This window comes from Notolabrus celidotus, chromosome 4, assembly GCF_009762535.1.
Source record: "Notolabrus celidotus isolate fNotCel1 chromosome 4, fNotCel1.pri, whole genome shotgun sequence".
Lineage (NCBI taxonomy): Eukaryota > Metazoa > Chordata > Actinopteri > Labriformes > Labridae > Notolabrus > Notolabrus celidotus.
The window spans coordinates 20,664,877-20,692,485 of record NC_048275.1 but is presented as its reverse complement, the minus strand read 5'-3'; the positions used below and the strand labels follow the sequence as shown (position 1 = coordinate 20,692,485).

Here is a 27,609-nt window from a genome sequence, read left to right as displayed (position 1 = left end):
TGTCGGCTTGGTTGCTCTTTTCTGGGCAAGGAGAAAGAGGGAGGGAGGCCACGCACCACTGGTCATGTACAGAGACCTGGCGTGGGCACCGAGTGATGCCACATAAACATACGCACACACACAGGGATGCACACAAAATCACTATCTAAAAGGGTTTGCCAACCTCCCAGATAGCCAGCCAGTCTGGCAGCCAGTCATGCAGCTCCAGACATTTGTCATGACAGGCTAATTCACAGTCAAGAGGTGCTTTAGGTCTCTATCTTGTCCAGGCACACACACAAAGTAACACACACACAAGCACACTAAAAAGCTACAGGGCACACACACAAAATCATTTACAAAGATGTGATATCACACACTCAAAACATTTGTTTTAGATGCCAGAATGATGAACTGGTCATGATGCGGATTGAGGTTGAATTCAGTCAGTGCTTTAAGTGCTATTACTGAATTTAAAGCCATCCTTACACAACTAATATCAGATAACTTAGCCATTAGCCACATTACCTGCATTACATATATTTTGTTTAAAATGTGCTCTATAGATACATTTGGGTATTGATAAATCAAACTCTTATTATTCTCAATTATGTTGTACAAGAACACAGATCAACAATGCCTATTAGAAAATATAGTAAAATCCACTGTACAAGACAAACTTCCAATAACTTTTTTTTGTCATCTAAAAAGTGAGCAGTGTCCTTTACACTGGTATGACGAATTCACCAGTATCAAATGCAGAGAGAAGTATTTTATTGTGTTAAGTCCTTTACACAGAAGGTGGCAATTGATAAATAAATCTGCAACATGCTGGATTTACACAGAGCTACTTTAACACTTTTCTCTCATTAGGGTCATAATTGTGCATTTAAAGCAAACAGTGATACACTAAAGAGTAAATGTAATTTTTGGACTGCTGGTTTGATTAAAAAGACTCAATTAAGAAAAAGAATTAACAATGCTACCATTGGCTGAGCTAAACTATTGTACAAGCAGTTTGCAGGATGCTGAATTTGGTGCCGAACTTCCCAAAATATCTCCCAGGAAGAATCAAAGTCAACACTGCGACACTTTTGGCAATTAAAGCTGTTGATTAAACTGAAGAAGTTCATATGGCTGATATGACGGGGTTGACGCTGACCACATTTGAATCATACTGCACTGTGATGGTCACAGCAGTGTAAAAAGTCACAGGACTTACATCTTACATATTTATATTTCAATTAGTTTAAAATTCATAACTAACTATTACTGTACAATCTTTGCCATTTTTTATCACTGATAAAAATCATTGATAAAAATGTTGACTACTATGTCAGATTTTGAAAGATAAATATTAACCAATTATTTTTAAGAAGAATAAGGGGTTTATTTGAAATGTAGTCTTTAGATATGTTTGTAAAAACAACTAGGGAGGTTTTCTATTGGTTTAATGATATTTGAATATTCAACTTAGTTTTACAATGAGTCATCAACAATATAATCTTATTTAAAAAATACTAAATGTACTAAGTTTGGAAATCCATTGCTGTGTAGAGGGCGGCCCGGGTTTGAATACACCCTGCGGCCTCTTTCCCGCATACCATTCCCCCAATCTCTCCCAGTTTCCTACACTATCCACTGTCCTCTCCTTTATCAATAAAGGTGTAAAAGCCAAAAATATATAACTTAAAACAAAAGAAAAGAAAAAGAAATCCACTGCTGTGAAAATGTCTTATTGTAAATATTTTGGAAGGGAGAGGGAGACGGAGAGAGAGGGGGAGAGAGAGGGGGAGAGAGAGTGAGAGAGAAAGAGAGAGAGAGAGAGAGAGAGAGAGAGAGAGAGAGAGAGAGAGAGAGAGAGAGAGAGAGAGAGAGAGAGAGAGAGAGAGAGAGAGAGAGAGAGAGAAGGAGGGAGAGAGAGAGAGAGAGAGAGAAGGAGGGCTTATCGGCTGGCTCCAGACAGAGTGCGCGGATCAATGAGCATGCGAGGCCCACAGCGATCAATGCATTTGATAAAGAATTAAAGAAGAGCCACTGTACATGGCTATCAAAGAACCAGGACACGGCCTAATTATGATTCGACGGGTGCCTGCCCATGATAGGGGTCTGTGTGTGTCTGCATGTGTGTGTGTGTTATATGTACATAAATATAAATCTGTGTCACTGTATGTGTGCAATATACAGTGTGTGTGTGTGAGACCTTGATTATTTGTGTGTTGTGTGTCTAGATGGTTGAACTGTTTGTGTTGTTCAGTGTCAGTTTTAAAGAGTTATTATAAAGGGATGTAAATGATGAGCTGCTTTTCATAAGTTTTTTTTTTTTTGTATTTTTATGGGATCATGTTTGTACTTATGACATCTTATTTTCCCTGTTAAGTATCTTTCAGGCCAAACAAAGTAGCTAAACTCATGTTATATGTTTTCTCCTTAATATGAAAAATAGCATTTCAAACTGCATGGTTGCGCATGTACAAGGAAGAGTGCTAGACACTTCAAATTGTATGTGTTTGCTAAAAAAAATTCTAGTATTTGTTCTTAAATAAAATTTTTATATACACCAATCAGCCATAACATTATGACCACGTGCCTAATATTGTGCAAGCACCCCTCTGTTCAGGCCTGGACCAAAACAGCTCTGACCTGAAGTGTCATGACTCAGCTAAACTTCTGAAGGTGTGCTGTAGTATCTGGTACCAAGCAGATCCTTTATGGCCTGGCCCTTCATGGATCAGCCTTGGTTGTATAGCATATCGCACAGATGCTCAATTGGATTAAGATCTGGGTTATTTGGAGACCAAACAAACATGGACGTGTTGCATTGGTTGCCTCGTAGACCAGTTTTGATGCTCCAGTGGCTCTTTTGTTGGATCAAAATACATGGGCCACCATGCATGTCAATGACCCTTGGCCGCCCATGACCCTGTCACCACTTAACCAGTTTTTGTCCCTTGGACCACTTTTGGTAGGAGTTGATCTTTACAGACCACAAGAGCTGCAGTTTTGGGGATGCTCTGACCCAGTCATCTAAACACAACTTTCAGTCCTTATTAAAGTTGCTTAGATTCTTACACTCATCCATTTCTCCTGCTTTCAACACATCAAATTAGTGTATAGTGTTCACTTGCTTCCTAACATGTCCCACCTACTGACAGGTGTCATTGTAAAGAGATAATCAATGATACCCGTCAGCTTTCAGCGCTCATAATGTTATGGCTGATCAGTGTTATATGTGTCAGAAATTTAGGTTCAAATAAATAAATGTGTGTGTTTGATCTCTAATGTTCTGTTCAGCTGTGGTTTCATGATGTAACTGACAGCTTGTCACCAGCACTGTGTATGTGTTGTGTGTGTTTTTGTCTAACAGGGGCATTGTACAGTAGGACAGGTAGAACAGGTAGAGTGGCGCATGGAGACTACTCAATACCAACACACAAAAGTGAGAGGAGCTCGTCTGTGTGACAGGCAAGTAAGATGGGAAGGTTTTGCCCTTTTAAACAGACAGGATAATTACACCTGAAAGAGAGAGAGAGAGGAAGAGAAACAATGTATAGAGGGAGAATGAAGGAGATGGAGAACATAAGCTGAACTTAAAAACAGGTAATCTGCACCTGCACAGTATCCTTTACAAGCAAACAAGCATTTGGGGATGTTTGTATTTTTATAGTTTAATGTCACCATTTATGTAATGTTATTAATAACCCACTTGTGTTCTCATTTTGACCTTTCTAGGAACCTTTCCGGAAATTCAAGAATTTCAGCTTCTCTTAGCCAAAAAAAAAAACCTGCTCTCATTCAAGTTGAAGTTTTTTCTAATGGCACAGAAACCATCAGGGTGGAGTTTGTAGCACTCAACAGTTCTGACTGGTCAAACAGAAACCTCAAGAAGGCAACACTGTGTGAATAGCATCCATTCAGACGGCATGAAAGACCTGTGAGTAATAGATGTTAACAGGAGTTCTGTAAAGATATATGGACTTTTAAGTGGCAGTTTTGCAGTTGAGGTTTTGAATGGTAAGTGATGAGAAATAGAGAATAAGGAAGCATGGCAAGACTGGCTTATTGCATTAATATAAAGGATGTAATGATCAAAAAAGCATGGTAAGAAAAATCTGATCAATTATCAGACTCAACTAAGTTGATACATAGTGAAAACGGAGAGAAGTGCAAAAAAAAGTGCTTTCTGATGGCAAAGTAAAGCATGAAATGTCTAAAAAGGGTGTACACTTGCATCAACATTGGTGTTTTAGTAGTGTCCAGAGTTTATTTTCAATTAGCTAAATCAATAGGTTAATAATAATAATAATAATAATAATAATAATAATAATAATAATAATAATAATAATAATAATAATAATAATACATTTTATTTATATAGCACCTTTTAAAAACATGTTTACAAAGTGCTTTACAGAGTGCAAGACATAGCGAGTGAAAACACTAAAGCACATGACAAAGGTAAGGAGAGCTAAAATGAGTTCAGTAAAACAATAATAAAAAACATGCAGAAATTAAAAAGTCAGTGATGAGTTAAGAAGTAAAAGCACATTTAAAAAAAGTGTGTTTTAAAAGAGGACAAGGATGTGGCTTGCCTGATCTCCTCCGGCAGGTCATTCCAGAGTGACGGCCCTGACTGCAAAGGCCCATTCGCCTCTGATTTTTAACTTTGCCCTTTGAAGTTCCAAGAAGGGCCTGGCGGAGGATCTCAGGCAGCAGTTAGGGACATACATTTTAAGGCATTCACTTAGGTACTCAGGGGCCAGTCCATTTATGGCTTTAAAAGTGAGAGTTCAAATATTAAAATCAATTCTAAAACCCACAGGCAACCATTGAAGGGAGGCTAAAATTGGTGTGATGTTTTCCCTTTTCTTGGTTTGTGTGAGGAGTCTGGCAGCAGCGTTTTGGACTAACTGGAGTTTGGAGAGGTTGTGTTTGCTTAGGCAGGTGTAGAGCGAGTTACAATAATCTAATCGGGAAGTAATGAATGCATGGATGACAATTTCTAGGTTATGGTGTGAGAGGAAAGGTTAAGTTGACTCCACTTTTAGCAGTTGATAGCCTCGATTCCGTTCTTGTTCTCCAGCTGGTTTATAAACAAAGGGGCCGAGCTGACCAGGATCCCCTGTGGGTAATACACTTACCTAATACAACCCCTTCTTAAAAGAAACAAACTTCCCCTTTAAATATCATATTGAAACTTGTATTCCACCTCTTATCAATATGCTGGAGTATTAAAGCAAAAAATCTGTCATTGTTCTCTGTTTTTTGTTTAATTTTCAAATGTTCAGAGTTCTTCAGAGGCAGCAGAAATGCAAATACAACTGCAGGATTTATCATGTGACTTCTTGAGACAAGGTTTTGGGGTTTTTTGGGAGTCCAATAGCCATCAAATAAAATAAGAGACATTTATGTATGCTAAACCTCTCGTCAAAAACATGAATTGGTTAATTCTAGCTTTCCGTTTGGGCTAAAACTCATTCTTTCAGCACTTAGTAAAGTGGTGGGATTACCCTTATTTCATATGCAATTAACATTAAATATTCTCCATCCTTTGTGTTTTATTCATGCAAAGGAGCTTTAAGACAGTGGAAGAGAAAGAAAAAGGGCTGAAGGGTGGAGTGTAAAAAACATTCAGCGCTTCTACTTGGTCAAATGTGAACATGAGGCATGTGAAAAGGTAGGTATATGTGTTCAGAGGAGGTGTGTGTATGTGTGTGTTACATCTTTTCTCTCTGATGGCTTGATCATTTCTTGTGATGCAATTGAGAGAGCTGTCTTTCTCTTGCTTGTTAATACACACCACCACACACATGCACACACTCAATTTAGAGACTCCCTTTGATCTCCATTCCAACCAATTCAGCCACGACACATAGCCTCACACTTGAACAGGAGCGTGCATGCACGCACACACACACCAGAAACTGCCCACCAAACTATTTAGTTTCATTAAGGGCCAATTCTTCAAAAAGAAGAGAGGGAGCGAGGGAAAAAGAGGAGGGGGGAGGCTTGAAGGAAGAGGAAGAAGAGAGTAGAAAAAAGTTGAGTTGAGAGAAGAAAGGGAAGGCAGCCACATTAAAATGAGACCTGGAGAAAAAACTATTACTGCTGGCAGAAAGTTGAAAAGGAGAGAGGATGGGAGGAAGGGAGTAAAGGACAAAATGTTGACCAAAAAGGAAAGTGCAGGAGGCCATATTTGCATTTTCAAAATAGACATGTTTTTTTTTTTATATTTCCTGCAAGGCCTTTTAACGGTCTAACCCAAGGATGGAAAGCAGTGGCTCAAGTTTATTTTGCAACAATTATTCTTCAATTAGAGCATTTGTACTCTGAAAGATTATCAAATGATGACAGGATTATGCTGGATTAGTTGCATTAATACTCAGCTAAGCGTACACCATGTTGTGTGGTATTTACTGCAGACAGGATGCTTTCTCAATTGGAGTTGGAGCTAATAATGTGAGCTTCTGGTTTATGATAATCACATTCAGTTCTTATAATGGGAGCAACCATTAATGCTGACACAAACCCCTGCACTTGTTTCATGTTCTGGCTTCCTTAAAGCATCTTAAGTTTCATAAAAGTGACCTTTTTACACATCTTTTCTCATTAATAACTGCAGACAGAGCCGGTTACGATGTGCCTTTGTAATGTAGGACATTTCTTCTTCCACCTTAGATGAGAAGCAGTTCAAACTGAATAGTTTAGACACTTTTGATTCTCGTTTTTGGAACATTTAGGAATGCTAAAGTTCAGCCAGAGGGCTTTGTTTTGCCCACTGAAGAAAGAATGAAAGCATGAAAAGGAGAAAATGAGGACATGAATGCAATCAAGTCAGGATCAGAGTTCAGACAGCAGATGGGAGTAGATGACAACACCCACAGGTCACAACTGTAGAGGCCCTGAGGAGTCCCCTCTACTGCTGAGAGGAGAAGAGGGAGCGACGGAGGAAGCGGTGGAGGAGGAAGAGGAGGAGGAGGTTGGGGTGCTGGTCGGCAAAAATCAAACGGGACCCAATTATAGGAATCACAACGAGTCAGTGAGCAGGGGGAACTCTCTTACCTGGAAAACACCAAGGCATTTGCGTGCACTTTCAAACACATACCACAATTACACACACACTTGCACTCACACACACACTTGCACTCACACACACACTTGCACTCACACACACACACACAGGTGATGGAGGCTTGCACACACAATTTTTTTTGCTTAACAGTTTAGCAAAGAAACACACACACACACACACACACACACACTGGAGCATAAACTTGTGTGTCCACATGCACACAAACACAAATGCAAAGACTTCTCCAAAACCGAGTGTGTATCCTGATAATTAGCCTGGCCAGGCCGGTGTGAAATTACTGTTCTCATCTGCTAATGGATGAGAAGACTTGGAACGAATACACACAGACACACACACAGACACACACACACTTACTTCGACATTAAAATAATAACAGTGAGAAAGGCTAAAAGAAAAAACAAACAAATATTTGGACTAAATGATAGAATAAGGTGCATCCTCCAGATATTTTTGGGAAAGCTCAGTCATCATCTCTTTAGCTGCTGGGGGGGTAGAGTCCGGTGACTCTATAGCATTACAAGACATCTGCACCATGCCTACTGATATGTTGTGAAGGCCACCTATTATGAGGAGGAGGAGGAGGAGGAGGAGGAGGTGGAGGAGGAGGAGGAGGAGGAGGAGGAGGAGGTGGAGGAGGAGGAGGAGGAGGAGGAGGAGGAAGTGGTGGTGGGCTTTAAAACTATTATTAGTACAGCTTGTCCATCAAAGACTTTAGAGAAAAAGACAGCAACAAGGAGAGAGGGAACAGTAAGATGAGAGAAATGGAAAAATTGGAGGAGGAGATGGAAAAAATGTAGAGACAAGACAGTCAGTGAACAGATAAGAGGAAAAAGATGGATAAAAAAAGAGAAAGAGAGAGAGTAAAAGAGAAAGTGAGTAAGAAGATAGGGAGAGACACAAAGAGAGAAAACTGAACCTGTGACCTTAGATGAAAGAACCAGTCACTGTGGGCTACAATTAGGGATGGCAGGAGGGAGAGCATAGGTCAAGAGAACAGGGCTACGCACACACACACACACACACACACACACACACACACACACACACACACACACACACACACACACACACACACACACACACACACACACACACACACACACACACACACACACACACACACACACACACACACACACACACGCACAAACGCACAAACGCATGCACGCACGCACGCACAGTCATACTTTTTTTTATTTGCATTGAGCTACATTCATTCACCTTGTATAGACATAAAACTGTTGTCATTACTAATGGTTCGACTTTCAGTTTGTATTGCGTCTGATTCATCACATTGAACATGGGCAACAATGTAAGAATGAAACATAAGCTTCAGTTCTTCATTGCCAGTGAAACAAAAAAAACAAAGAAAAAAGATGTCACAACAACACCAAAACAAAGTTTTGTAGTTATTCTGACTCCTCCCCCAAAATTTGGTGCACCAGTCTTTGATGGAGGATTAAAACATTAAAAGATAGTCATTACTGGGTGTCTTAAACTAGTCTACATTACAGCATATTCATTCTGGTGTTACATTTGAATACATTTCAGTTTGTAAATATGTTATTCCAGTTCTATAATTTAATGCCTGCACTTTCCTACGTCTTTTGTTTTGTGTATGAACGTATCGAGTAGTACTGAGTTTCCCCATCAGTAACAGTCTTCTGTAACTGCATATGACAGTACTTGATTTGAGTGAAGTTGGTGATCTCAGTGCCTCTATTGTTCAATTACTGATAATTATATAAAACACTTTTAATAGAGAAAGATCAAATGCTATGCATCAAGTACTCCAACCTGGAATACATCTGTATACAAGAGTACTTGTTCTGAAAAGCTTTGAACAATTAAAACGTTTTTTTTGAACAAATTTTTCAAACACTTGCAGTTACTTGTATTATTAATTGATCTATAACTCTGTTATTAACTGGTTGATTCATCATTTCTTACACTGTAGGGATTTGTATGTGCACGAAGAACTGTATACGTCTACAAGTTTGATCAAGACATGGTTTAAAACAACGGGTATTCAAATGATAAGACATGATCTGATTTGACATTTGTGCTATAAATTCTACATCCTAAAACAGCCCCCTCCTCTGCCTCTGCACAAAGCATTATGTTTCCCCCACATTAGCCTCTTCCCTGAAAGAATGAAAGCTGCTTTAATTGAATTAAATTATACCTTATGCATGCTAAACCGCAAAGCACCTACTTAGACAGATGAAGAGTTAAATGGAAAAGGCTTGGGCCTCTTCAGCTGATAACGTGGACACATGCAAGCACACACACACACACACACACTCACACTCACACTCACACACACACACACACACACACATGCTAATCAAAACAAGACATCAAGTAATCTAATCTGAATCACTAACAATTATCAGCACATTGGCCTCAAGGCCAGTCGTATTCCTTTGATCAATGTTTTCTATTAAAAAAGTGTAAACAATTCAATATCTCCCTCTTGCCCCTCCTCCTTTCCTTCCTTCCCTTGTGGGGTGTCTGCGTGTGCGTGAGTGTGTGTGTGTGCTGGGGTATTTACCAATTGTCCTTGGAAATGAGTAAGGGAATCAGAAGGAGAGGGAGAGAGAAAGAGCTGAGGGTTTGCTCTGGCTTCTTTATGGAGCTAATCTTAGTGAAGTCAGCCATCTTGCCGAACAACAAGGGAGGGAAGAGGACCTTTTTTTGTCACCGAGGAAATATATCGGCACTGCGACAGCTTTGAAAAAACTCTTTTAATTTGCTTTCTTCCTCTGAAGACTTTTAACGCCACCAGTCCTTGGAAGTTCCTCGTTTAATTCTACAGCTTATGCCGAAATGGTTATTCCTGTGGCCCGCGCACAGACACAAACACACACATTTGCATGCCACTGACAACTCACTTGTGTACGCACAAACACACATAAACACACTCTTTAAAACCATCTAATTCAAGGGCATATATCTCTTTAAGGATTCATGCAGAAAATGCAGGGCCATGTGGCTGCTGCCTTTTAGATATTTCATTACCAAAGGGTATTTATTTCATTTTACCCTCAAATCCGTTGTCGTTCGATTCTCACAAGGCCATATTCCCCCCCCCCCCCCCCCCCCCCCCCCCCCCCCCCCCCTTTCCTTTCTTTGAAACGTCACCGAGGATTTGACCACAGAGCATTCCCAGGGTAACTCCTGGTCCATCAGTGTGCCCCCTCCCTTCCAGTATATTATGTTCAGTGGAGCGTGCTTGGTTCAGAGCTGGCAATTTCACTCACGTCTTCTCTGGTCTAGTTTTCTTCGGTACAGTGATTCTCCCCCCCTCTTTTACCACGAATGTACTTTTGCTGACAGGTGTTTGTGTACAACATTTACTCAGTATTCGGGGGAAATTGAGGGGGCAGCAAATTAGGTCGGGATGTCATAAAAATTGTGCAGCCTTAAGATGACCAAGAAGAGAGACTGGAAGAGAATGAAGAGAGAGCAAGGGAGCCCATCCACATTTGCCTTTCTGACATGTTTGGGTTGTGACGCTCAGTAGTCCAAAAGAGAGTCTGGGCAGAAGTTAATAAGGAGAAGTCTTCTCGCCTTCTCAAAGCCTTTTCATAAAGTGTTCAACAAAGTGGACTGCCAGAGGATGAGACAGTCTGGACAGGCTTTTCCAGCACGTTGCAAGTGTAGCGAGCAGCGAACAGAGAACTGTGGAAGTGACATGAAGGGGCTGAAGAGGCAGCTGGTCACTCTATTAGTGGCTGCTGCACACTGAGGTGATGCTGCACGACACTCCAGTGCACGGAGCAGTGAAGAGGCAGGGACAGGCAACCCAAACTTACTACCTGCACATGCAGGAAGGTCACACAGATCTGCCCCGCTCCTCAGAAACCTGCAGACCAAGACTGACCCAAGCTGAGTCTTCACATCTCGTGTCTCACACTGACTGTAGATTTGACCTCCATGACAGTATCACAGAGAGCAATGTCAACTGTTCAAGACATACACAGACACAGACAAACACCACTTTGACTTACATCGCTGACACTTGCGGCCCGGTTTGGTGCAGTGACGGCTGAGTTGGGGATGTTCTTGTTGCCAGCCTTCATTGCAGCATCTCTGCGGGCCTGCTCCAGGAGGAGCCGGGCTCTCTCTTTCAGCTCCTCCTGACGAGACAGCACCTTCTGTTTGCCACACATGAGAACAAGAGTGATGATTAAACAATGGTAATACAAGAGGGGGTCAGATATGCATCATTTCTAACAAAACTTTACGTCAGCAATGAGGTGTTCTTTTCACATGATGTTTAACAGAAAGTGTCTATGTAGAGGAAACTGTTTCAAAGTTCTACTCACCTTCTCAGCAGGAGGACTGACAGGGGGAGGTGTTGGCTCCTTTGAAAACGAAAGTCAAACGTTTACTACAGGTGCAGTTACAGCTTCAAAATTCAGTCAATTGGTCAACAAAATGAAACTAATTGTATTGTTTCAATTGGAAATGTGTCCTTATTATGTGATCATTAACTGGTCACTTTAACAGCCTTGTGTGTTTGAGTCAAAGTGATGTCTTATTGAGCAACATGACTTAGAAATTCCTACTTACATCTTTAGTGAGAGTAGCAATCTTTCACATAAACTGCTTTATCAAAACACATGGTGCAGAAAACAGGTGGAAAACAATGAATACATGCAGAACCAGGGTATATCCTCTATGATATGCAGGATCTACACTTTGGTATTAAAGGGCCAGCCAACAGCTGGGCTCACAGCCCTGTCTGGGTCCAGCGGTGTGGAGAGCATGACGGCTTTGACAAGAAAGCAAAACACACACCTGGCTTAGAGTTTTATCAGCATGGTAATCCTGGCTGTATTATAAGGGGGTGCAAACAGGGCAAACAGAGCTTTTACATTTGGCTTAAACAGAATAACATAACAACCAAGCTGTTTATAACACTGAAATATATTTATCCTTTCAACAAGTCAAATTTGGCGTGGGTGGAGGCGAGGATACAACCCCCCAAATAGATAACAGCAGATCAAAATGGAGTGTCATAGCTGTCATAACCCCCCCTGCCGCCGCCCCCACCTGCCCTGTGACCTTTCGACTTGTAAACAGGAAGCGGTAATCTGGGGTTAACCTACGCAGGTAGGAATGTATTCAGTGTGTGACTGTTTGTGTGACTGTGTGCGCACACGCATTCAGGTGCGAGCCGGTGCGTGTGTGAGACGAGATGATGTGTGCTATGCGCAAAGCGTCGCCACGCCTGAGCAGTCACGGCGCCAACTGCCATCAACTGAGGGGATGAGAAATATAATGAAAAATATAATGAAATGTCAAAGCAGGGGTTCTCCTGGGTGCCTTCTATAGTCGCCACATGTTAAGGGCCCGGCCTCAACGTGTCTGGGTCTCGACAGCGAGACAGGTAGACGCCAACATCTAATGTAGAACGGGAGAATTCAGGTACGGTCATCTCTGCAATGGCATCAATGAGGTTAGGATTTATAGCTTAGCGGGTGCCAGCAGGGAATGAATGTTCACAGCATCCTCTGTCTTATGACTGATGTAGCTGTGAAAGTTTTAATCAAAGCCAGGGTGTACGGATAAAAACCTGAATGATCCATTTAGGGCCCAGGCAGGAACCTGCAGGTAAACGCAGTCAGAATCTTAATGCCTGACTTAAGCAGCAACATGGGAATTAATCTACATTATACAGACGGAGCCAGAGGTCATTTAAGGTATGGGATTAAAAATTAGCTGTATGACAGTTTAATGTAAATATCTCTTTTGACCCTTACAGCACATGTCGTACAGGATTGTTGCTTGTTTCTGACAGACAACCTCATACCACCACTGTACGACTATCACTCCTCATTGGCTACCTGACAGATTTTGAACAGATTTTAAAATTTGATTGATCACTTGAGGCTATCTAAGCTCAGCCCAAATCTATGTAGTAGAATGTTGACACTTTGAGTCCGTTCTCAGTCTTGGATCTTCAAGTTGACCCCTTCTGGTAGTTATAAAGTTAGGGCTTGAATTTAAAGGGGAGCATGCTTTCACCATCAGCTTTCCCTTGTCTTTAGAATGACCAGTCAGAGAAGAAAGGCTGGCAGAAACGTAGACATCTTTAAAATCAGCATTTAACTGCTTTTCTTTGACCTTCTTTCATGTAATGTCATATTGAAATTTCTTTTCTATTTTTTTTCACAACTATGTTTTTTAATTTACTTTCTTATTGCCATTGTAACCTTTCATCATCAGTCTTCTCCCTATTGGATTTTTACATCTTTCATCCTCTTGATTTTTTTGTTTTTCTTTTGTGACTCCAAAACAATAAATAAAATAATAATAAATAAAATAATAAAATAATAATAAAATAAATTACCAAAAAAAACAAAAAACTCAGCATGTTAAAAAGCCAAGGAAAAACAAAACGGAATCATACTTCTGAAGAGAAAAGGTGAGGAATCTTAAATACCATCACTTTTTCAGAAATACCAATAAAAGATTTCTCAAATAACAAAACTGCAGCATTTTATGTTGCATGCAGGGATTGAAATCTTCTAATGCATGATCAGTGTGTTACTTTAATAGCGTTTCTTGATAGGGTGTATACCTGTTTGGGAGGCATCTCTGTGTGGTTAACTGAAGGGGAGCTGGTGTCAGAGGCGGGCTCAGACTCTGAATGACGCAGGCTGGCCCTCTTCTTCTTGATGAGGTCTGCATCCCTGTTGTAAGAGAATCCCAGTTTCTGGTGGGGTGGAGAGGAAGGGGAGGCCCCTCTCCTGGTGGGGGACCCTGGTTCTGTACTTTCCTCCCTTCTCTCCTCTCCCATCTCCTCTTTTTGCTGTCTCTCCTTCTCCATCTCTCTCTCCACTCTCTGTGTCAACTCGCTGAGGTCCAAAGTGTTGGCTTTGAGCAGATTCCCCCTGTCTTCAGAGCTGGACTGTGTCTTGTGGGTCAAATCTGTTGCTGTGGCTGCTAATACTGTGCGTGGTGATGGGACAGGAGGGGTGGACTGTAAAGGCCCTGTTGCTGGCAAACTTGCTGCTCCTATTTCTGCTTTCCAACCCGACTCCATCGCCTCCTCCTCAGCAGCTTTAGTGCCGTTAGACTCAGCACTGGCAGAGGCGACAGGCTGAGCGCTATCCTGGCGGGTCTGCACGTCATTGAGTTCGGCGTAGAACTTGTCCTGGTCTATGGAAGAGTTTGTATCGGTTTCAAAATCGCCCACCTTGTAGGTACTGCGACTGCTGTTGGCCTCTATCTGCACCACGTTGAGCTCCTCTCCAGAGAAGTGGGCGCGAATCTGGTACAGGTAGGTCATCACTGTTAGCTTGTCAGGAATGGCTAACAGCACCATGTCTGATGGTTCCAGGAGACGGGAGATACCCAGACTTGCAAAACCATCGTATGCCTGCCAAAATAATAAAAAAAGACACATATAAGTAAAAAATCCATCAATTACACAATCAGACACCACAGGACCTGTTTCATATGTAGATCCAAGCGGTGGAAAATCGGACTGTTTAAATTTTTTAATGAAAGAAAAAATATGCCCCACCACAACAAGGACCGACAGGAATGGAAGGCTGACATTTGTTTATAAGATAGCTGGAGTCTGGTTCTTATCCAGATATAGTTCATATTTGGTGCATTACATGCATGATCCAGGTGTGTTTGTGCTCATGTGTGTTTGTGCATGAGAGAGACCTTTGGCATGGCTGCTGACAGGTCATGTCAGGGATGGTTGTCCCCGATAAGAGACGCAGATACCCCAAGACAGAGCGCTTAATCCCAAAGTGTGTCTGCATGTGTGTATGTGTGTGTATGTGTGTCCTTATCGCCCCCTTGCATCAACCTGCCCACGCTCTCCGTCACGCGTGTAATTGGTCTGATTAGAGTCTGATGAGAAAATACAGGTTTGATTATCAAGCGACACACGAAACCCAATCCCCCATCACCAGATAGACTGAGACAGAGAGACAGAGACACGGAAGGAAGGGATGAAAACCATTATCGCAGCCAATGACAGGTAAATAAATAGATTAACAGCACACACACACACACACACACACACACACACTGACACTACCTCGTTCCTGCGCACACACACATAACCTCCTCATCCATCTTGCACAGGTATCAGAGCTTGTATCTGGCCTGCTTGATAGTGTTGATCTAATTCCAACCTGTTGCAGCATCCGTTTGTTTCACTGCCTCCACAGATCTCACCAGTCTATCAATCTCTCCCTCTTTCTCTCTGTCTCCCTCTCTGACTTCCAAACCTTCTCTCCCTGTTTTCTAACCTTTATTTACCCCACGGATTGCTCTGAAGAGTCTTTAAAAACAAAATGTATTCAACCCTTATTTAACAAGATGAGAACCCATTGAGATCAAGACCTCTTTTACAGGGGCGACCTGGTCAAGAGGTAAGCAGCACTAGTCAAAATAGATAGAACAGTTCAATAGAATGGAGTATATATACAGACAGTGTGTAGAAACAATCAATAATTTAAAAGTGCGATTAATTTGCGAATAAAGTGCAATTCGTGAACACAAAACAGCATTTTTTTTTTTTTAACACAGGCACTGTCTGTCTTTCTTTTAAGCGTGCTTTTAAATCAGGCGATTTCAAGTCCTTCTGGAGCTTATTCCAAGCAGTAGGAGCAGCAAAATGAAATGCTGTCTCACCAAACTCTGTCCGAACACGGGGAACACACATTTGTAAGATTTCAGAGAAGCGCAAGGCATAGTGGCTTTTTGATCTTTGTAGATTCACACAAATACATTTGGACCAAGCCAAGAAGACATTTATATATCAGACGTAGCCAATGTGTATGCCTGCGTACACTCAAGGATGGCCAGTCAGCTTTGACATAATGTACGCAGTGATGAGTGAGGCGTGTGCAACCCGTGACTAACCTCAAAGCACAGTGATATACACTATTTAACGACTGCAAACATTTAGCCGAGGCTCCCAAATACAACACATCACCATAATCTATCAGAGGTAGAAAAGTTGTAGATATGAGAAGTTTCCTTGCTCTGAGGGAGAAACAGGATCTATTTCAGAAGAAGAAACCTGGTTTCACTCTGAGTTTGGAGACCAGGCTGGCTATATGAGCTTTAAACGAAAGCTCCCGATTGAAAATAAAACCCAAGTATTTATACACAGTAACAAAACAAGTTCTATGGGTTTCCCTTGTGAAGTTACGACCAAGAGGACATTTTCTGGGGACTCACTTGAGTTAGAGAAAAGCATTAGTTTGGTTATGTCTGTATTCAAGACCAGTTTTAGTTTTAGCAGACAAGACTGAACAACATTAAAGGCCGACTGTAAAAACTGAAAAGCCTGAGTAATTGATGATGAACAACAGTTAACAATGGTGTCATCAGCATACCATTATTTACAGCTTTTACCTTTACAGATCTGTCCTGTTCCAATGTAGCACTCTCTCTGTCTGCTCTCTTCACACATCCTTAAGTTTATTTATCCAGAGGAGAAGTCTCTGTACTACTCCGACTTGCATCAACCATATACCTAGGGCATTTGTCATGGAAACTGTCTCTAAAGAAATAGCACTTCATCTTTAAAGATGGCTTAAGTGCTACTCTCAAGAGTGCCTCTACAGTAGCATCTATGAAAGATATTTCCCATGTGTGTACTGTGTTCATCACTGTGTAAGAATAATAATGGAACAAAAGCTGTTAAGGACTAAGTTAAGCACAATCTAAAGCAGGGGTTCCCAAACTTTTCAGCCTGCGACCCCCAAAATATAGGTGCCAAAGACTTGCGACCCCCACTGTCCCTCAAAGTGATTTAATGTGGCTTCATTTAGCTGTTCTGTAGAGCATTAGCCTACCTATATGAGCATGCTGTGTTTCCTGTGCTGTTATGAATTAACCTACTGCTACTGATGCTACTGATAATTACTTTTGCCATTACATTTTTTTATTACATTTTTTCAGTATTTCTTTGTTCACCACAAGTTAACAAATTATATATGAGTAATACAAAACCAACAAAGAAGAAAAAATACAATGATAATAATAATAATAATAATAATAATAATAATAATAATAATAATAAAGAAATAATATTAATTAACAGTACAAACAAAAAGGAAGATACACTTAAGAAAGCAAGGTAAATAAATAAAAATAAATAATAATAATAATAATTTATGTTTAAAAAAAACTTAAAAAAAAAAAAAACATTCTGGAAGACATTTCATAACCCCCCATTTGTGTATCTGAGAACCCCTGATCTAAAGGATATAATAGTTATAGAGATACCATATTATGGAAAGTAGAACTGTGATTGGTCTGCTTGTCTTTGCACATTTACACAAGACCCAGTCCACTGCAAACCTTCTTCTTACCATGGCTTATTACAAACATGCACTACATCTTGCACATGTCTGGACATTATCCAAGGAAGTGCAGACAACAACAAAAATATCTGTATAAGCTGAACTGATTAAGTACAGGCCAAGGGCACCATACTCTTCTAACTTAGTAGTGGTGCAAAAGACATTAGATTACATTGTCCTGGTATTCATAGTAACAAACTATAGTTTCAAAGTGAAAGTGACCAGTCAGTGACTCTGGACAAAGATCAGAAATCTTTAAGAAACTTAATTTGATTTCTTTAACGTTATTGTTTCTGTGATAAAAAGAGATGACAGGTGACACAAGATCAGACAGGAGAGAAATGAAGCATGGGACGGTGGTTTAACAGAGAGATGTTACTCAATTTACTATCAATTATGATGCCTTTTGTTAGGAAGAGTCTCATTCACTCTGGATTCTTTTGTCCCACTCTATTGATGGAAAGTAGGTGTTTGTGCTTGCAGAGACGAGCCAGAAAGAAAGAGTGGCGGGAAAAAAGAAAAGAGAGAACAGAGAAGAGCTTGCCTTTACAGCGAGCCTGTTTAAGTTCCCCCCACCTTCCCCTGGCAGAAAGGGAGTGTGAAAGAAAAGAGAAAGTGAGAAAAGAATATGGGGAATAAGAGGGCCTGATTGGGTTTCTAACAAGTATTCAGGGGAGCAAAGTGTGCTTACATTGTTCCCCTCTCGCCCAGGGTAGGCTGTGAAAGAGAGCGACAACTTTGCTGCTCAAAAGGGACAGATTGTAAGAATGAAAGAGAAAAGAGTGAGACTGGGAGAACGTGAGAGCTGTATGAGGAGGAGGAGGAGGGGAGGGAGGCTTTCGAGCTGGGTTTTGTTTCAGGGTCGATGTTGGTCTCGACATGCACGACAGTCTTTTTGACCTCGGTGTCATGATTTATTCTTTCTATGTGTTCTCTGGACGAGTGCTGGTCGTGTCACACAGAGACACTGATGACCACTGAAGGAAGACCTGTTGTTTAAAGGTGAAAGAGCTCACAGTCGGAGCCACTGCAGGTAAAGGATAAGGCCTTCAGGATATTTTTGATTAAGAACTATTGTAAAGAAAACACGAAAATCAGACCAAAGCATTTGACATAAAATAGAATACCAGAGTATCCCTGCAGCACACAGAAAGAATTAATGTCAATCTAGCTTCAAAGTAAAATCTTATTGTTGTTTTATTGGGGTTTTTAAATTATGGTTCATATTTTTACATCCTAAAGCAATAGCTCTTTTAGCTTGTGAGAGACACAGCTCTACAAACGTCTCTGTATACCCAGGATGAATTATTTGGTAAGCAAGGGGTCCTCAGTTTTGTAATTTGGCTAATCAAATCAGGAACCTCCTTCCAGAAACTTTGGCCAACTGGACAAAACCGTTAGCCGTGATATGTGTTCATTTAGAATTGTTCCATTTGAGGCATGTGTCTGGTACATCACTGGATTACAGTGATGTAGTTTAGATGTTGTTATTTGTTTTCTTAAAATCACATTAATGCTGTTATAGAATGTTAATTGTTTCCAGTCATTGTTAATTGCTTTACTTCAGTATGTTTTGTTGATCATGATTAAAATATTTGTATATATCATCCCCAGATTTGTCCTCAAACGTCTTATTATTATCAAAAATCTTGAGTTGTTTTTACCATCAGGTAAAAACTAATGGTTATTGGCTGATTCTTGCTAGTCACAGGAAAACATCAATCCTTTGAAAATGTATGGCATTAAAGCAAATTATGATACATCTCAAGATATCTGAAAAGAAACAGCCTTATAGGACAGTTATACTAAATTTGGAAATAGAGATTCCTTGCAAATACAATAAAGAATAATTATCATACGGTTTGATTAAGGTGAGATGAGTTGTGAAGTTTTGAGTTACATGTATTAATATATGTTTTTCTTAAAGCATTACACTGAAACACATACTTTGGAAATCAATTTTTCACACTTGGTTTAATCGGGGTGTGAATTATGGCATTTTTTTCTAATGTAGGGATTAATACGTCCATTACTTAGTTTTTTTAAGATTAGATTTTTGGTCAAAATGATCAATAATTTAAAAATAAAAGTTTTTCCAAAGCTGAAAATAATGCTACTAGATGTTTTGTTTTCTCCAAAATCCAAAGAGATGCAGTCTGCTGTTGGACAGGGTCAAAGAAACTATAAGTGTTCACATTTAGAGCTGGACTCAGAGGAATCTTGACTTTTTTCCCTCTTAAAGCTGACTGGAACAAGATCAACCAATAATCAAGACAGGTCTACAAACATTTCAAAGTTGACAGCAATCCACTAATCCAATTGTGTCGGACATTGGAATGATTGTAACCTTAGTGAATAATCATTTTATATTAACATTATAATGATTTCAGTTCTCAGTTAGTCACGTCAAACAAGCTTATCAATGGAATTGATTTTCTGTATTTATACATAAGTACAAAAAAGAGCAACCTTTTTGGCCAATACCAAAATCATGTTATCTAGTTTCTCATTTTCCATCAACTGAGTCACAAAGCTTTTGGGGTGGACTAAATGTCAGCGTGGCCTGCCCCGGGTTGCTTCCCCCCCCCCTCCCTATTTTCTCTCAGTGACTGACAGCTATCTATCGCTGTCAATCATCAACACCCCCTTCCCTCAGCCCCACCCCTCACGGTTGCGCTCTGGGAGCTTTGGCCCCAGTGCTTGGTGCTTCACTATCAGATGGCATGACAAATGACTTCTCCTTGGCCTCATTACACACAGACACAAACACGCACACACACGCGCACACACACACACACACACACACACACACACACACACACACACACACACACACACACACACACACACACACACACACACACACACACACACACACACACACACACACACACACACACACAGAACATCACACTAACTAAACAGACAAGACAGAGAAGTATGTGGTTCAAACATGCCTCATACGGTGAGATGAACACATGGTCATCTTAAGTCTCTCATAGATGCACATATCCTGTGATAATGAATCCTTTCAAAGGTTTAAATGTTCTAAATATTCACTTCTCCCTTTTTTTAACCCACGCCCCGATATTGATTGTCCTTATCTGTCATAATTCAGCACGGTCTGAGCTCATTGCAATCACTCTTCACAGATAGACTGTGAAAGGAGGTGGGGGCATGTCTATCAACTAGCCATGAAAAGCAGAGATAGTTGTCATTTCTACACATTTCACATTCTGCTGTCCATTCAATAAATTCTATACATTCTAATAACTCCTTTTGAAGCAACTCCCTGCAGCAGAATAAATCTCTTTTCATCACCTTCAATTCTGCCCTTCACACATTTTGATTTTCCTTTTAATCATTTTCTTTCTCTTTTCACTGCTGCTCTGCCTCTCATGTTTCGTTCTCTACTCCTTTGTTTGCTCTTTGGGGTCCTTAACCTGCTGCACCATGCTGCCCAAACCTGTGCCTGGTGTGAGTAGTTTCTGTTTTCTTACAGGTAATATCATGATCTCTCTCCTCTCTTGTTCAACACCTTCAGGCAGGGTGCAACATGAAACCACACAATGAATTACTTCTCTTTCCTTTCACCTGAACACACTGGCTTTCAAAATCACAGTCACCTTCAACACCAAATATGATTCATGCACAGTTTTTGTATGTGGTACTGCTCCCACTGACGTCACATTTTACAGACAGTTTGCATCAGTTTATATCCGGTTCTGACTGTTGCTTGTACTGGAGTATTGATCTAAGAATAATATTAAATCTAAAGTAATATTTAATCTAAAGTAATATTTAACCGATGTGCTTATTTCAAGTGGTGTATTGTAATAAATTCATTTTTTGTCACTAACCCTAAGGCTGTATATTTAACTGCACTTCTAAACCAAGAACTAGAGACCATATTTTAAATTACCAACAGCTACAAACTCTCAGCGCTTCCTATCTCATGCTCTGTATCAAACAAAATCAACCTCACTACTCATTGACTAACAATGAACAATCCAACTGACAATTTATTTTGGCCAATTAGTTATGCCAGAGGTTTCAGGTGAGCAAAGATATTTCTGACAAAGCTTCAACTTTGACTCATTGTTAATGTTTACAACATAGCTATGAACTTTAGGTACAACAATTGTCGGGGGAATGACGTCTACAACTTGATCATTTTCTGCTCTCTTTTTGAAAAAAAGTCTCTTCATATTGTTTTAAAAAAAGGCTTTACATGGTTTGATTCCAGTCTCTAAAAGCTAACTGCTCTCTATACCAACTGTTTAGCTTCACAACCAAAGCCAGTTGAAACCATAGACTGTATTAATAATAGACGTAGTATCCGTGACGTCACCCATCTGTTCCTGAGCGCTCTTTTGAAGCCAATCGATGGCGGCAGCCATATTGGAAATGCGGAACTCAACCAGGCATGGTGCGACATAAAGAGACGGAGGTTGAGCCTCCTAGCCAACAGCTATGTGTCCCCGCCCAGGAGTCAAGTCAGTCATGTCCTTATTTGGGCAAAAACTTGTAATCTTAATATCTTCTGAACTGTCGTGTTAGAAAAAAATTCGCCATTGCCATTTCCCATTGATATAAAAAAATATTTTACATGAGAGACCGGGCTGAGGTAGCAGCCTTAAAGAATCACAAACGTTTAAAAAATGACACAAACAACACAGCATGAGGAAATCACAACAGCCTCTTTCACCACATTCTGTATGATTTGCTTGAATTTGTTTAGTGATATTAATGAGTCCAATTTGAGCTCTTTTTGAAGTATATTCCATGTCCAAGGTGCATTCATTTTCTCTGATCTGTCAATACTCTACAAGTTATAGAGATAAACCAAATGAAACAGCTTTGTCTTTATAAATTCCTAGAAACTTGCTTTTTTTTTTTCACCTGTCCTTAACATATCTAGAACAGATAGACTGTGAAAGGAGGTGGGGGCATGTCTATCAACTAGCCATGAAAAGCAGAGATAGTTGTCATTTCTACACATTTCACATTCTGCTGTTCATTCAATAAATTTTATACATTCTGTCCCTGATGAATAAAGTAAGCTAACCATGGGCAAATAATTACAAAACAAGACTCTGGAGCTGGGATTGTTCCATTTATGAATCAGGGTCTTACTTTCTATGAATTGCATGAGCCTGTTTGCTATTCAACTTTTAGAACGGATGATTTTTCTGACATACATTTACAAGCTAACCCTGTTTGGCATATCCTCAATGTTCCTCTAATATATAGATTATTGGAGGCTACATGAGCACTGTAGCAGTTACCTGATATACATCTGTGTCTCCTCTATGCTCTACAAAGACACCGCCCGCCCGGCCATATGTGCATCAGGAGCTGCTGTAGATCTTTACATAGGAGCTGGTCGCAGCACACTGGGTACAGTGCTGCAGCTATTCACCAGGTATCACCTCTACAGCATATTCCCATATTTCTTATATCTCACCAATTTCTTCAGGGCTACTTGAGCACCTGGAGGGGGGTGAGGGGCAGTTAGCAGATATGGGATTGGGTCTCTCCCTCTCCCTCCACAGTGGTTATTGTCAACAGGGTAGCATTCATGCCTAACAGGGCCACCAGAGGTTATCGCTGAGCCAGAGTGTGTATGAGAAGAGGAAATCAAGCTGCAGGAGCCCGACGCATATCGTTCTGTGTAGCCCTCGGGGCCAAAGAGGGGACAGGCGACTGTGTGTGTATATACACAGTATGTATGTGTGTGAGTGTATAGTAACAGATTGAAAGGGAAAGAGGAACAGCAGTGTGCATTTGTGTAGGGAAAGGTAAATGTGCATGCGTAGAGCCAGAGGGAAAATAGTGATGTGTGCGAGTGTGCACCTCCAACAGTGATTGTGCAGATATGATGACACAGGGCAGGGAGGAATAAGGTACGAATAGGTAATACTGTGAGCCTTCGGACAATGCATATGTGCAGGTTGTAATTTGGTAAGAATGGAGAAAAATCTAATCAAAGAGTCTGTGACACTCGATGAAAAGAGACTACAGTTAGTGGGGCAGACAGGAGCCATGGTTCCAATATTTGGTTCTACTGTCACATCTTAAAAAATTCATGGGCTGTTTGAAAACAATTAAGTCATGATGACTATGAGTCACATGAGTATTGTGGTGTTTAAGTACGTAATCATGAAGGTTGTGTGGTGCTGTTTCCTTTTGTATGACTTCCTTTTTCGGTGCTGTGCTGCAGGGGTGTCTGCAGGTGATTGGACGGGAGCTGATGGCCCTGGTTTTAAAGTGTGACCAGGGAAGAACACTTGGCCCTGCCTTCTTCCTCCACTACCATGAACTTCTTTTAAAACTTAGAGATGACAGCAAGAGTTATTGTAACAGGAGTTTGTAAATATTTTAAATTGTGAATATAATTGTGTGTTTCTTTAAAGCAGTAGTAGTGGTAGGGGAGAGAAGCTCATCAAACACACTTTAGAAAGTGTGTATTTTTTGTATTTAAGTGAATACTTATTTTGGGTTTTTATGATCACAATTGTATTTATTTTGTTGCTCTACTGTCTTAAATATCTCAAGGAGTCAGCACAACACATGCAGAGTTCAATCTGCCTGTATTGTCCTGTAATTGTGCAAGTGGTGATAAGCTTCTACTCTACATCTACCCTCATGTGCAGAGGCTGTAGCAACAGCTCTCGGTAAATTACCAAGAATATAGATAGTTAAAACTATTTCATATCTATTTGAAAAATGTTTGTTTGATTCAAAAAGCCCTAAGAGTGTACTGGTCTGCCAATGCCCCGAGAGTCCCTTCTTTATGCACACACTGGTGGTTGGATATTTTTTTTCATCGCATACCTTTACAATTTGCAAGAGCCAAGTCTCAAGCTAAATATTAAACATGGTTGGCTTTATTCAAATGTCAAGACCAGGTAAAGGCTGTTTGTGCTGAGTTATATGAGCAGCCTACACCAACTGATCAAGATGATGGGAGTGCACCCTAACTCCAGAAGATCTCTCATGGGTTTATTCAGACTTTAAAAAACTACCAAGGAAATTTAAACTATCCAAACATGGTGTTTAGTGCAAGGCCAGCATAACACACAAGCATGTGCAGTTTTGCAATGGTTTTGTCTCCTTTCTGATTGGAGCAATTTGAGAAAGTTGTCCTGTGTTACAAGCACCCCACGACTCCCCTACACAATAAATATTACATGCATACTCCCTCTTGAATCAAAACTAGAAGTCAGAGATGTCTCTTTTTTTGCAGGAATAAACTAAACAGTCTAATCAACAAAAGACAAATATCCTCTGATAATATATACAGAAACTCCAAGCTCCCAGCAGGCAGTTGAGCTGAGACCCCACCTCACCTTCTTATGCTTTGGGCACAAATGGACACATCCACACATCCCAGCAGGGGGGACATTTCAGGAACACAGTCATTATAAAATCCTGGCGGTGGTGTTATTATTGTGAGTACATGCATTTTCCGGCCTTTCCAGCATCCACCCTCAAACACACATACACACTATGTGCGAGGATTAATGGCAGATCTGTAAATAAGGCCAAATGGAGAGCTGGATGGGAGGGAACTAAGTGGTGTGGAGGGCCCAGCGGTGGCTGCCTCTTACCTTTTTGTTGTTTTCTTTAATATCCTGAGGATTGAGCGACTTGTAGTCTCTGCAAGAACAGTGGGGAGGGTCGCAGGGGAGGCAGGGGGGAGAAAAAAAAGAGAGAGAGGGAGAGAGAGATAGTGGAGAGAGACTTGTGTTTAAATATGCATCACATGTAATGGCATTAGAACTGTAACATGCAATTTCATAGCAGTGCAATCAACAGAACTAATAGAGTGGAAAATATGTAAAAATAACACACCGAAGTGCAAAGGCACACAAGAATAAACACACACACACTCACACTATTATAAAGGCATGTACACATGCACACACATACACACAGAGCTTAGCACAGTTCTGATAAATTATCTCCATATGAGCTCTGTCGATAGGGCTGCAGGTTTTCCATATGTTGAGGGTTAAAGACAGAAATTAAATAGTAAACATTAAAGGAATGTCACGCACAGACAACTGTATGAAACTTAAATTACAAACACACAGACAACTACAGAACCGATGGTGACAAACCAGCAGCTCTGTGATCAAATATGAAAATGACAGATTGATTTTGTGTGCAGAAGCTTGTATACATCTGTCACCTGCCATCAAACACTCTGACAGGGATGAAGGTTACAAGAACAAAGTGATGACGGGTTAACTGCTAATTTGGTATCAAGCTGTAAGAACATGTTACAGACGTTCACTTGATCTTGCGTGACCTTGGTTTTCTTGATCTACAGTTTTGTTTCCCACCAAGTTTGACTTATCGTCTTCATTCTAGTCCAAACAATGTAAACGAAAATTAAAGTGTGTCTCGTACATTACTTCCGGTCTGAAGTGGTGCAGCAGGGCGCAGAAGGCTAGCCCGTTCCTCCAGGAGGTGGTGAAGTTGGTGATCTTCACCCCACGGTAGTTTTTGGTGACCTCACGGCACCAGACCAGCAGGGACTGGCTGGCGTTGGGCTTCCCTCCAAGAACTGGACTCGGAACAGGGCTGGGCTGCAGGGAGAGAGGAGAGAAAAGAGTGGGGAAAGAAGTAGGAGGAAGAGGAAAAGGGGGTGGAAAGTATTGGGAAAGGAGGAGAGAGGAAAGGAAAAATATTTTGAGTTGGACGGACTTTTAAGATTTATAGTGCTTGTTTAAAATAAACAATGCACATTGAAAAGTCACATGATTGAAGTCAACACTACACCTTAGTACAAAAATTTGTCTTTATAGTAGTTTCAACGTGGTTATTTTTGAGATTATCAACATATTTGTAAAATATTTTACTCAGCAACCTCCACTCATCCAATTAGCTTGCTTTACTGACAGACAATGAGCCCACACATACACGTACACTCACACATCCAGACACACAGCATAATGAAGGGTCATGTACAAAGCAGCGTATGACCGTGGATAATGTAAACATCTTATTAATTAGCTCCGCCTTTGAAGTCTTATCTGGGTTGAAAGCTTTCACCATTAGGAGCCTTTCCCTCTTCCCAGACTCAAAATCCCACAAATCCTTGGTGACGTGGAGACAGTGGTCTTCCTCTTGATGGCCAGCAGAACCAATGCTATTCTGATTATTCAGCTGGCTGTTCACTAATCTGGTTATGGAGCGACAGATACGGGCTAATTCTCTCAGATCACTTTAGAGAGAAATGGCAGAAATGTCACTGAGATTTGACTAAATTCATTAGAGGCCAGTGATCAAAAAGAGTATGAAATGTGTTTAAAATCCAAGAGCATGGAACAATTATATGCTATATAATAAAATTAACATACAACCAGTAACAGAGATTTCCTCTTTATACAGGACAATATCTTGAATCTGAGTTTCATTACTTCATTATTTATTGTTTTTACATATAAATACAAAAACTTTAGAAGACATACAAATTTCTAGTAAATTAGCAAATTAAGGAAAACATAGGGAATAATTTTACATAATTATACTTACAAAGAAATCTACTCTACTGACTAAAGATATTCTGTTCGGTAACATGTCTGCATGCACTGCCAGATGGCCTTTGGTTGAGCTGTCATGTCTACACTCTTTTGATTATGTTCTCTTTAAAACAATATTGTCATAGTCTGCGACAGCAATATGCAAATTATAACATGCCATTCTTCACACAGCCTAGTGTCTTCTCACAGTAAATGGACAGACAAGTCAAACCTTTGCTTAACCTTTACTAGTAAAACCTGGAGGAGGACTTTACGCAACCTGTTACTGACTTCAATGGAGGAGTTAACCCAGTTTGTAAGACACACAGTGAAGGCCTGGAGAGAACACAGCTCACTGATGTGACTGTCAGGCTGGAAACAAGGTTTATGGTGGCCATCCAACCCCCTCTGTTGTTGGCTCTCTGCTACTGCAGGAACAGGAGAACCACAGATCTGATGGAAGCAAAGGCTAATTTGTCATTACAAATTTGAGGTAGCAGTATTACCGGGGGATGGTGTGCTGACTTGAGCTTATTTAAGCTTTCTGCAGAAACCATGACAACTTGCAGAAAGTTGTTCAAAGGCAAAGCAAAAGACAATAGAGGATGTGTTTCGGGTGGAAAATAAAAGGTTGAAGGAGTCAGAAATCAAC

General features: G+C 40.5%; 1 protein-coding gene across 6 annotated transcripts in view; it reads right to left on the bottom strand.

The window, feature by feature from the left end:
* The window catches only part of ehbp1 (EH domain binding protein 1), a 169,927-nt gene that overhangs the window by 58,541 nt on the left and 83,777 nt on the right, over window positions 1-27,609 (bottom strand). For all 6 annotated transcript variants that reach the window (XM_034681770.1, XM_034681772.1, XM_034681771.1 and 3 more), the window contains 5 exons: window positions 25,843-26,021; window positions 25,038-25,086; window positions 13,665-14,465; window positions 11,404-11,442; window positions 11,086-11,232 (listed from right to left, as the gene is read on the bottom strand). In XM_034681770.1, the coding sequence (XP_034537661.1) occupies window positions 11,086-11,232; window positions 11,404-11,442; window positions 13,665-14,465; window positions 25,038-25,086; window positions 25,843-26,021 (1,215 nt within the window). The remainder of the gene's footprint in view (window positions 1-11,085; window positions 11,233-11,403; window positions 11,443-13,664; window positions 14,466-25,037; window positions 25,087-25,842; window positions 26,022-27,609) is intronic.